Raw genomic sequence first — 13,146 nt, forward strand, 5'->3', positions numbered from 1 at the left:
TAGCTTCATGGGTTACACTGGATCAGCAATCCACTGTGACTTTGTGAATTTGACCCATTGGCCGTTATGGTAAAAAAAATATAACAAAAAAAAAACTATTTAACTCAAAGACAAAACAACATAGTTTACAACGGATTAAAGAAATAACAATCGTAAAACAAAATATAAACATTTACATTTCTTATTCACTTAGAGACGAAACAAATTTTAAAACTACGTGAAAAAATAATTTCGTTACTTACCTACTGACCTGAGTGTGACAGCACATCTTCCCGCTTTGATACCGCGTCAGCGACTAGTGCGATGGAGAGGGGTATGGGCGAGCGGCAACTACTCGTTCGTTTGTTTGCGTAAGCGTTATACAAATTGAGTTATAGTGAATAATCCACTGTACCCCGTGATTCACTGTGACCCACTCTCCCCTACCTACTAGAGAAAACACCAAAACAAGAAAGAGAAAGAAATGTCCACCAACATTTTGATAGGTAACGAGACATGGGTGGGCCCAGCGCCATCTGAAGATACTTGAGTCGGCTTTGGTGGGCCTCGTTCGGGCTTTGTCTGATGTTCGGGCTCGGCCCGGTATGGCGTGAACGAGTTCATACAAAATGTACATGGCAATGGTCGTGTTACAAGGCCCGGAAAACATCCGGATCGGAAACAGGTCGGCTTATAGTGAATCGGACTAAACGCCCGTTCATGCTAGGTACACCGGGGTAGGCGACCGGCCTGTGCTAAAATACCTATCTAAGATTGGTATTGGCTCGGTCCGATGTACCAGGATACCTTCATTCTAAACGTACATGACAATTTTTGACCGACTCACATGTCAATAGGAAACGGCACGTCAACATCAAACGGTAGCCGGTAACATCATCCGTTATTCAATCGATGATTGGTGACAATTTCTGAGAACACAGTCATCGTTGACCCAACTGTCGTCAATCTTTGATTGAGGAGTGAGTGAAAATATGAATTATTTTATTTTGGCCACGACTCCATTGAAATATTCAAATTGACATTTTGACATCGGTGTGAGAATCTGCTAGTGTAATATGGCATTCTAACGGTCAGGAGCACAGAACGTCAGGAGCAATCGGGGCATACGATCGGTATGAAAATTTGCCGATATAATGAGCTTTTTAGTTATTCATATTTAAAAAAATCATAACATTGATAACGAGAATAATTTTTGGGCGCAATGTCAATAATTCTTATCATTATTTCCTTATGTACCAAATACCTACTAGGTACCTACCTACTCTGTAAAATGATTGTTTTGCGGCAGTTTTTGATTTTTTGAATAATGGCAACACTCACCAATGTTTTGTGCAACAGGCAATACCAAACAAACAAACCAACTTGCGGCCGGGCTTGGCGGCGTCAGTGTCAAATCTGTCAAGTGAATATTGGAAATAATCAAATTATTATCTTTATTGTAAACGCAGTCGCTTTCGATGAATTAAGATGGGTTGTTTTGAGAGCAAAACATCCCCACAAAATGAACCGGGTGCTGGTAAACGATGCACTGATGTGTTGTGGTTTATTTTGTTTGTTGCATTTTGGGCGTTGATGGTAAGCATCAATTATTTTTTGGTATGCTCATCCGAAATGACGTAGGTTTCTGTATTTAAACCTTATTAATATTCATAATGACCATTCTAGCGACTATGCTATAGTGTTTACTTTACTCCAAAAAATAATTCAGTATGCGTCCTTTACGTTATCTGTAGTTATAAAGATCTTTTGTTATGCATTTTATTGGTGTGCGTAATCCAATTAAATACCAACTGAAGTACTTACGCAATACATAGCATTGTTCCTCGCCTACATAAATTTTGTAAATAATGAATGCTTTGACTCGATTTCTCACCGCATCAAAACTCCCAAGGCCACTCTACTACTTGTAATCTCAATGTAAAAAATAAATAAACACTAACTAGGTACCTATACAATATAATATGTGCTCACTTTTAATTTAATTTTATTATATCTGAAAAAATACCTATTCATAATAAATTTATGGGTGATACAATTTTAGGTAAATACAGTGTTTCATGGTAAGGTATATAATTATTGCGAAAACAGTTAATCTGAGTATTATTGTGAGGAATACCATTTTTTCTTCAGGGAATGTATCTTTTGTTTTATTGCATATTGCACATGTATTTCGACGTATTTTTGCACCCCAAAATTACAGAAACAGGATGAAAACAATGTATTTTTCAATTAAATATTCATAGGTTTGGTTTATGTTTACATAAACATCACATATTACTTAATGTATATTTAAGATATTCTTCTGAAAAGGCATCTTCCGGACAGAAAGAGGTATTTCTCATAATTCTGCAGTTGAAGCAAACTGCTGAAGTGATAATAAATGTGTATTTACCAGGGAACCAGTAGGGTAAGCCAGTTCCCATTAATTTTGAGTTCCCTGGTATTTATGATGTGTAATACAGCATAATTACCAAATTAAAATTTGCGCCTATTGTAAACTAATCACTTTAGGTCAACTTAATAAAACACAGCAGACTATTGAACGAGATTTCTTAGAGAATTTTGGTTTGATTTAGGTAGTAAAATTTTGAAATATATAAAATCAACGTCTGTTTATGTCAAAAGAATTATTTAGTTAGACCGTAATCCTATTCACAATGGTAGCACTATCCATAAGTTTCTTTGATTTCTTTTCTTGCAGATTATTATCGCTGCTTTTGCCTTTGTTTATGGTAATCCTTTAAGAATCATCAATGGATATGACTCCTTTGGCAACACGTGTGGTATTAAAAATAATGAAAAACTTTCCAAATTCCCACTTTCTGGTTATGACACATTGGACAAACGTTATCTGCTGTATTTTGATGTCAAACACTTGAAAAAATCACTGAAAATCTGTGTGAAAAAGTGTCCAACCAGAACCTTACGTACTATGGCTGATATTGAAGCATTTTACAAAGAGACCGGATCGAGCCTCTGCAGATATGATTATAATTTGAAATCAGGCCTGAATAGCAATTCTCCCAGTGAGGATACTAATCCTTGTCCTACACTGCCCGTATACGATAGTATTCCTATTCTACATAGATGTTTTCCGAAGCCTGCAAAGGAAATTGCTGAAGAAGTCTTCTCAAAATTTTATAACTTGCTGAACAGTTGGGAGGCTGTTGAACAAATTCTGGCTGATCTCTATTCGTCTTGGAAAGAACTACTTATATTTTCATTTGTGGCTTTTGGTATGTACAATTTTTTTATCACCTGCTTTACTTTGCAACTAACACTGTTCCACTACATTGCGTTTGACGTGCCATACTCTGCACATGATTCCCGACAGGAAGTGTGGAAAACATTTGGTGTACAAGGCATACAGGGGAAAAATTTAATGTTTTGTGGTTATGTTGGCGCGTGGCCTTACAGATGGTTTATTGAATTCATTTGATTCAATGAACCATCTAAGGCAGCGATTTCCAAACTGGGGGGCGCGCCTCCCCAGGGAGGCGCAGACTGTTGCAAAGGGAGGCGCGTAATGCAGCCACAGGTTTGCAGTTTGCAAATGCATAGTTTGTAAAATGGCATCTATTTATAAACTAGATAAAAAAACAGTCATAAAAGTTAGGTTGTTTGCAAACCTGTATGAAGATATGGAAGATATTTTATTATACCTCATTTCTATACTATTGTGCACCCCCACAAGAGGGGGCTAACAGGGCTCCAGCCTGGAGGCCCGGCGTTGCGGATCGACCAGTTAAGTGAGATAAACACACATTCCACAAATTCGGTCTATTAGTAAAAAAAAGTCGCCTGCGGCGCTGTTTCGGTTACAGATTATTAACATTTTATAATATATTATGTGGCTGTGTGATACAATTTGATGTAATTGTGTGGTGTGTTTAATTGATTATAATTCACATGTAGAATTTTATTTTAAAATTATTTGTAGTGTATTTGACTGGCTATATGGAAACAAAACCTTTGTTCAATTTTGTTTGAATCGAACTGAAGAATAATATAATACTTTGTTAAGAAAAGCAATTCAAGTAGGTACTGCTACTATTCGTAACATCATATTTATGCGAAACGGAATTTTCTGCATTAGATGCAATGACATCCATATATCGAGCCTGTTTAGTAGAAAAAAAGCACTTTGTGTAAAAATATATTTAATGAAATAAACGGGAGGGAGGCGCCAAGATTAGATTGTTTTATAAGGGAGGCGTAGTAACGTAAAGTTTGGAAACCACTGATCTAAGGACTAAATTTATTTTATGACATGTGTTTCGCGAAACACATGTCGGAAAATAAAATAATAGTTCTGAATACCAAGTGACGGATACATTTAATAAATTTATTACACCAATTAATAAAACATAATTGAGTATAAACTATGAAGACTTTTTTAGTCATAGATTCCTTATTAAAAAATTCTAGTAAATATTATCTCTCAACATTCTCATACATTTTCTCCCCGTCTCCTTCTCTTTCATACGTCTACATGTATGTTGTCTGAGTGTCTTTGTTCTGGTATTTCAGACTCAATTATTTATCTGTGAGCAGCTGCATCAGCCTGGCGGAGTCTGCTGAAATCTTTCATTTGTCAAATGGCGACGTTTAGCGGATGATTCTTCCTCATCCATAATGTTTCTATTATTTGATTGATTGTGTATGTTGCTTAAAGCAATCTATCCCTAATATAATCATTACCCTCAAATCTCTTAGATAACACATTAATTATATTTCTTGATACACTAATCACTCGATTTTCTATTAATAACGCGCTGTAAGCATTAAGCATCACGCAATTGTGAGAGTTTCACTTGTTTTCTTTCACAACCCGATTAAAGTATACTATTCCTCCGATTTTAAAAATTTAGAATTAGCATTTATTTTTACATGAATGTCTAAGACGTCTTCTCCCTGTGTCGCATTCTCTTACACATTTTCATATTATGTTTTTCTCATGCGTTACAGATAATTTAAAAATAAGTAATATAATATGATTTCAATTCAATTAATAACGGAACCAGAAATAATTGAAATAAGGCTAAAAGTATTAAAAAAATGCATTGGCATTTTGTTTTGATATATTCTAAAAGTTTCAAATGTCTAGCTAGTCGAGAAGTTAGTTAAAAACCGATTGCAAGATTTGTACCAGACAAAGAACCACCGGACAAATAAGAATACGAGCTAAGAAAAACATAAAAAAATATTGTTCTTTATATGTTTTGTTTGTTAAATTTGGAATGCAGTGGAGTGGAAGCAGATAGGGAGTGGGTTGACCCTGACTGTTGATGACTAAGATGCTTTATTATTAAATTTGTCATATTGACTTCATACATTATAATGAGACATAATTTTGTGGAATACCTATTAATTTTAAAATTTTTTATTTTAGGTCTATCAATTCTTATGGTATCAATTCTGCATTTATTGGCTACTGTGGTTTCATGGATTTTCATGGTTGTTGTATCGATTTCATCAATATTGGGAACAGCGTTGCTCTGGTATACATATTATGAAATCAAGCATGGCCTCAGAGATATACCGCAAAATATGATATTAGTTGTAAGTATTGTTGTAATTTTTAAAATTAATGTGAAAATGTATCTAACATTGATTAATTTTGAATATTTATTTCAGGAATCGTTACGGAATGAAACAGCCTTTCTGTGGTATTCAATTATTGCTACTATTATAACGGTATGATTAATTTGGATAACCTTCATTAGAATAATAATTAGTTATACATTCAGAACATTCATGACTTAGTTTCACTGTAAACAAGGTCAACATTAACACATCATTATGAACTGCTTGTTACTGTCCTTGTAATAAAATTACTGTATAATATAATATGTAGAATGACTGTATTTTATTCATATTGGTATGTCTTAAATATTTCAGGTAATTCTGCTCTTTCTTGTATTTGTGATGAGGAAAAGGGTAGCATTTCTTGCTGCCCTCTTTAAAGAAACAGCTTCATGTCTCGGTTCCATTCCTGGTCTCTTTCTTCAACCACTCATAACGTTTTTCTTTTTGATGCTGTTCTTCGTATATTGGATTACAGTTGTGGTAAGTATATTCTATTAAAACCTATACATATGTATGTAAGTTGTAAATGATTAGTTTCACCGGATTTGTACCCTCAATCTTATCAAAGAGTTAATTGGTAATTTTTTTGTTCTTTGGTAAAAATATAATGATATTTTTATCATTGACGTAACGATTACATTTGCTTTCGGGAAGGTATGTTATCTCAAATATTTGCTACTGCATTGCAAAACTATTTTTTAACTGTTTGGCAGATCGCGACCCGAGAACTACAAAGTTCTAAGTGAACAACTGCAGCAAAAAAGTTATGGGCTGTTGAAGTTTTGAACGCTTGTATTTTGTTAATTGTGAATGTTTTCAATTATTTTTTTGATTGAATATATCAATGATGGTACTGCTATGTTGTAACTATCAATAAAACTACGTTAAAACTAGTTTTTAATGGTTAATTTTATATATCATAAATTCAGTTAGAACTTTGTCCACCTGAAACTCAAACAAATCGCCTTTACTACAAGGTTCTAACTGAAATTTGTATGGAAATCCTAGTGATTCAGGACACATAGTTTCACTTTTCATGTTAAAATAAATAAAATTCTTGAAAGTTATCTAATATAATATTTTTTTCGGAGAAAATGTATGGAAATTATTGGTAAAATGGGAAATTCGGAAAAACTTAAATATTTTTTTGTAATTTTTGTTTAATACCATTTTAAAATGAAAATTATGTTGAAAATATAATTTAATAAAAATACAAAACTATTGTTGATGCAACAAGCCCAATGTTTATTGTTCAATTTCAACTGGCTTGTTGTCTTCACATCAGATACAGTTAATGTAATTGTGTATACAAGATTGTTATTACTAATGGCTGAGGGAATGTTGTGTAAAAATTCTTTTATTAAATTATTCGTCTCAGTTTTAGAATAAACTTCAAGCCAGCAAGAGGCATATCTTTCAGATCCATCATAACATCATAATGATATTGTATAATTAATATACTAAATCTCTATAGTGTGGGAATCCTCAGGAATAGGGATTTTAGAATACAACATAACCATTTTTTCACCTCATCTACTGAGATTTGAAACATCTCAAACATTTATATCACTTCCAGGAAGACTTTTAACCTTAAAACATTAAATCAATGAATGAAATAGCCTTAAAATACTCTCAATATTTGAAAAAAAAATAACGATAATATAATTAAACCTTACTTACGTTTCATAATATTAAAATTCATCTATTAGCGAGTTCACAATTTACTGTTGATATCAAATATCACGAAACATTTTTTTGAGGTTATGTATCTCGAAGTTATAGTAGTTTATTTAAATAGTCGTGGTTTCTAGTTAAGTATACTGCATGAAGTCCTAATAATAAATTTAAAATACAAAATAACAAGATTTTACTCTTTATATTGCAATTAAACCATTTTAACAACTTTAAATGTATTCACAACCACGAAATGTCAAAGCACATAGAACTTTGTAGAACGACGGATCTTTTTAGATTATGATAGAACTCTGTAGTACCACAGATATTTTGTAAAGTGCACATAGAACTTGGTAGTATTGGGGTTTAATGAAAAAATATAAGAAATATCGACCTCATATTGATATAGTATGTAGATAATGTGACTTGGAAGACTGCCTCATTATTACTTTAGTTTGGCCAAAAATCGACACTTAGAACCTTGTAGTTTTCGGGTCGCGAGATGTTATCAAAGCTCAAGTATTAAGCTTATTATTATACTTTTTAATCATTAGTAAACAAGTTATTCTTTCTAAAGATTCACAATCATATGTTAAAAGTAATGTGTGCTTAAGAACATATTTAATTTTGCAGGTTTGTTTGGCGACTGCAAATTACCCTGGAATTCAACATCCAAGTAGTTTGCAAGGTGGTGCAACCACACCAAAGCCTTTCATCAATGATCAGAGCTCTGTAAACGTAGTACAACAGAGTAATGGAACCTTTGTCGATTTACGCAGTGAGTAAATTTTGTTTAATTCTAATATATAGTTATATATTTGGGACTTTGTTTGGTCATAGATTATGTAAACAAAATTAATTATATGAAATGGTACGTTTACATTTGTCACTTATATTGTCATATTTATGTATGACACCATATTCACTATGTGTAAACAGTAATTATATTTGTACCAGCCACTTATTTTGCGTGTGTCGACACTCACCTGTCACTTATTCAATCTACTTATATACGCAAATGTAAACACCGCGTATTCGACAATTCCGAACTTGCAGCGATATATCACCGAAGTAGGACCACCGTCTACTTTTATGTCAAGTACCTGACACATTATTCGTAGTTTGACAGGTAGTGAATTGCATAGGTATATTTATAAAACAACGGACAATCAATTATCATACACCATGAATGTATGCCCAACGTTTACGTTAATAAATGTACTGTAGCGATCTGTCAAAAATCATAGACAGTGAGAAATAAATCGGATGTGCCGTGTTCTATGGATTTTGGATTTAGGATTTAGTATGGAATATCGCTTGTTCTCGGCACATAAGATTAATTCTGATGCACTCTGTGAAGAAAAAATGCCTTTCAAATGGTATTACCTAATTCATTTTGGCCCACACCTGCACTCGTATTATGATAATATTATATTGAATATGCAATGACGATCAAGTACTAGATATCGCAATGTTACTGTTAATCGTTCTTCTACACTTATGGCATTTCTGAATTGTGTGTCTTGTTTTTTGGCAAAAGGTCCAATCTTGCAAACTAAAGTTCACAAATTGAGTTGGATCTTCGATTTTAAACTCTGACATTAAACGGAAGGCACCTAGTTCATCTCGTCGCTGAAGCCATTCCCGCACTCACCTAGACCATTTTTTCCTCCTTTTTGTTGCCAAAAGACTTAAAATAATAACACTCGCTGCTTTCTTTTTTAACATTCCCATATTGACAACTGACATAACGTTTTTGAGAAGTATACGAAATAAGTGTCCGAATAAATTACAATACCATATGTAAACACCGCATATATTTATTCCAAATGTTGCCATTGAATAAAGTGTAGAGACTTTATTTCAACGAGAAGTATACGATAATTTTATGTCAGATCCATGCAGGTGTAAACAGTAAGTGAAATTTGATGTCAGACACATAAAATAAGTATAACCGTATAAGTGTCAGATGTAAACGTACCATAATACACCTTGATTACACAAAATATACTTTTAACGGTGTATTCAATCTTGACTTCATATTTTAATAAAAAGAAGAGTTTTTCAGAACATGGATATAAAATTTGCGGATACATAATTAGCCAAACTAATGCCTCTCATTTTTTTCTACAATGTCACTCAGTGAGTGAGTTTAAACAGTGTTTGAAATTACAAAATATTAAATAAGTTTTTGAACATTAAAGTTTTATTTATTCACCATTCTTTTAATTTATATTAATTTGGAGTTCATTTTTTTAGCATATGCTATGGAGATAATCGAGTTTGTGGATGATTCATGGGTGAAAGGAATGTGGTGGGTTTATTTAATTGGATTGATTTGGACGAGTGAATTTATTTTGGCCTGCCAACAAATGACCATTGCGGGTGCCGTATCACATTGGTATTTCAAGTAAGCGAAACAATTTCTTCTTATTATCTATCACTTTTATTGCAATACAACAGAAGATGACTTGTCTTATGATATGCATTATTGTTTATAAAATATTTAAATAATTGTAAATATTTTTTTCAGAGGCCCCAATGCAAATAAATCTCCTGTTATATACTCTGTAAAAAAATTGTTGAAGTACCATATCGGGTCTGTTGCGAAGGGCTCGTTTCTTATTACGCTGTTCAAGATACCCCGTTTAATTATGACATACATCTACGCAAAGTGAGTAATTATTATCTTGTACAGCTTCATTATATCATATTCATACTATTAAACGAGTGATAAGTGATGTTGAATATAGTTAGTATTCATGTTTACATGTCATTTTCAATGTAAGTGATTCCTGTAATCATTTCATGATGTTTAAACAACCTATCGTAATCTTTATGGTGTATACAAATAGCAGTTTATTAATTTTTTTGCTATACAACACAAAGTAATATGGGACATGGGATAAGTATATCCAATATTAAATTATTCGATATAAAACATTTTGCTATATTTTACAGATTGAAAACACGTTCTGAGAAGGGATCGGATTGTGCAAAGTGTGGACTATCCTGTGGAATATGTTGCTTTTATTGCTTGGAGAAATTTATTCGTTATCTGAATCACAATGCATACACTATCATTGCTATTGAAAGTGTTAATTTCTGCAAAGCGGCTGGAATTGTAAGTACATTTTATTGGTCTTTTACTTTGTGTTAATTATATTCTAACTATTATATCATGGCTGCGGACGTCTTAGCGCCAATCTGCAGAACTACAAATCTCCCAGCACTTTCAAGTATATTTATACGTCCCTGATCCCCGCTAAAGTTTTTACAACTGCATACAGCATGCTTAAATCGCAGCTAAAATGGTTCTAGAATAGGTTAGCTTAATGTTGTTGTAGTTTAATTAAATACTGTTTATTTATTACTTGTAGGCATTTACAACTTTGGTCAGCAATGCTCTACAAATGGCTACTATCAACAGTGTTGGTGATTTCATACTCTTTTTGGGAAAGTGTATTGTGACTGCAATAACGGGAAGCATTGGATTGATAATGTTAAAACGGAACCCTGAATTGCATTTCTACGCAGCGCCGACTCTTGTGATTTGCATATTTGCATTCTTCATTGCACATTGCATTCTATCCCTATATGAGGTAACATTTAATTTATCTACCTAAGTAGTTCTTTTTATTACACACATTGAATGTGTTGTTTTAAAATTTATATATGAAATGTGTTGTTATTTTTAAGATGGTGGTTGACACGCTTTTCATCTGCGTGTGTGAAGACCGCAATATAAACGGTGCTGAAGGTCGCTGGAATCAATCGGGCCTCGCGAGCTTTGCTGATGAACCTCCTCCGAGGAAGGCTAAGAGTGCTGAAGTGGAGAGTCAACCCGGTACGGAACTTCAAGCCTTGCAGGGTGTCGATGTTGAAATCAAGCAGTAACTCACAAAGAAGATCAACTATAATTCTGCCTTATACGCATTTTCGTCGCATTTTGATGTAGTGTTATTGTGTCGCTTTCAGTAGCATCTCTTCAAACCGCTTTTTATTTTACATGCCGTGGCACTTTATCAATATGTAAGGTAGCTTTCCTAATAAAAGTAAATTTTATACATGATTTTAATTTTTATCCTGATAAAAGGAATTTTGATGCATAGTTAAGGTTGTTTGCGAATCAATCGTGTTGTGCTGACCGTAAATAAAAAAATAATACTTATATAATACAGTACATAATTTGAAATGCCGTCAGGTATATTTTTGCTTTTTTATTATATCTGACAATGAAATATACAATCTTCCAGTGTATTTTTTAAACATACCTACATTTTTATAAATTGGTAAGAACATATAAAAAAACGTAGTAAGTATAGCTTTCTATAATATTTAATGTGAATTGTGATTTCTACATTATTGCACATTAACACATCCACACATCACATTTGATGTCCATTATTAAAAAAAATATTATGTATCTTAATTTTATGTTCAATGTCCAATAAAAACTGCCTAAAAGTAAAATAAATATAGATATGTAATTTTACAATATTATGTAATTAGATTTTTATACAGTTTTTACCTAGATAAGCAACCACCAACATTCAAACATTAACGAAATTATATTTTACTTGTAAGCAGTGATATTACTTAAATGAATTATAATTAAAAAATGTCCAAAAAAGGTATAAGTACATATTATGTCAAATTAAAAAAAGATATAAACTGCATTTACTCTAACCAAATCGAATCATTTATGTATTAATTTTATAATAATTTAAATATTATAGAATCATAGTTTAAGTTATAAGTAATGTCTATTTATTATTAATTTTTACAAGTAATTCGTTTTTTAAAAGTAGTTTTAAGGTGAATATTTCAAACACTACTCGCGTTTTGGTAATATAATATAACATATTATTATATTTTTTAGATATTTACACCAAACGAGATTGAAAAGAGAATTTTTTGTTGTCTCTAAAATGACTGATCTTATCTGCGCAATTAATAATTCATTTTACAATTTTTTTTTTTTTTATTTTGATGGTAAACAGTAATAATTCTATATTTTGACAATTTTATTGTACTCAGATTGTTAATTTTTTTCATTATTTACGACAAGCGTATATTGTTATTATTCCTAATATTATTAAGGGTAGACAGCATATTATATTACAATGAGGTTCAGAACTGAATAATATTGCCTCTTGAACTAATCTATCTCATTTGCGGGTGCGTGGCAAAATATAAAACTAGACACCTACATTTTGTGCACTCGCGAGACGTTTATACAAGTTGTGTTTGAAATCATAGTTTATAACATTGTCTATATTTAGAATGAGCTATAAAATGTATTTATTGTGCTTCATTGTGTTGTGAAAATGTGACCTTAGATTTTAAAATCATTAGATATTAACTTTTTTGAAAATGATATATTATTATAAACACATTTTATAATCTACGTAGTACCTATTTTAAAGTGAATATGGCAGTTTTCTATAATCTTAGCTAACTTTTTTATATATTCACGAAATGATACGGAATAAGCTGTTCACTTATTAATTTATTTAGCTGTTTCATGCTTCTTTTTTATGTGCTTATGAATTACTATCTTTAATTGGCTTGCATGTTACACAAGAGTGAAGTGAAACATTTAGACCAATCTTACACTATAACTGTGAAATGATTCAAGATAATGCTATAGGTACCTGCCAAGGGCGCGGTTTTAAAGTATACCACATACAGTAGAATATTAATTATCAGGCTTACTGAATGAGTGGCTAATTGAGTTTTTACTTTGCAAAAAAAAACCATTTCTCAACCAGATTCTGTGAGGCGCGAAAACATGCAACTCACAAATTTACCACTTGTTTATAATCGAGAAGGATTTCGATTGTTTATTTTGGCTATATTAAGAATATAAAATCATTACAA

General features: G+C 32.2%; 1 protein-coding gene and 1 long non-coding RNA gene across 2 annotated transcripts in view; one reads left to right on the forward strand and one right to left on the reverse strand.

The window, feature by feature from the left end:
- Positions 1-13,146, reverse strand: part of LOC147068242 (uncharacterized) — a 273,028-nt gene that overhangs the window by 17,137 nt on the left and 242,745 nt on the right. The gene's annotated exons all lie outside the window — the stretch shown is intronic.
- Positions 1,341-11,917, forward strand: Ctl1 (choline transporter-like protein 1). The gene is made up of 11 exons (XM_085952137.1): positions 1,341-1,575; positions 2,702-3,236; positions 5,393-5,562; positions 5,638-5,697; positions 5,902-6,069; positions 7,897-8,041; positions 9,523-9,673; positions 9,797-9,937; positions 10,225-10,387; positions 10,644-10,865; positions 10,963-11,917. The coding sequence occupies exons 1-11, from the start codon at positions 1,468-1,470 to the stop codon at positions 11,158-11,160; spliced, it is 2,061 nt and encodes a 686-aa protein (XP_085808263.1). The 5' UTR covers positions 1,341-1,467; the 3' UTR covers positions 11,161-11,917.

The sequence above is a fragment of the Rhyacophila brunnea genome, unplaced genomic scaffold, assembly GCF_057557595.1.
Source record: "Rhyacophila brunnea isolate RB1 unplaced genomic scaffold, BYU_Rbru_1.0 scaffold_3, whole genome shotgun sequence".
Classification (NCBI taxonomy): Eukaryota; Metazoa; Arthropoda; class Insecta; order Trichoptera; family Rhyacophilidae; genus Rhyacophila; species Rhyacophila brunnea.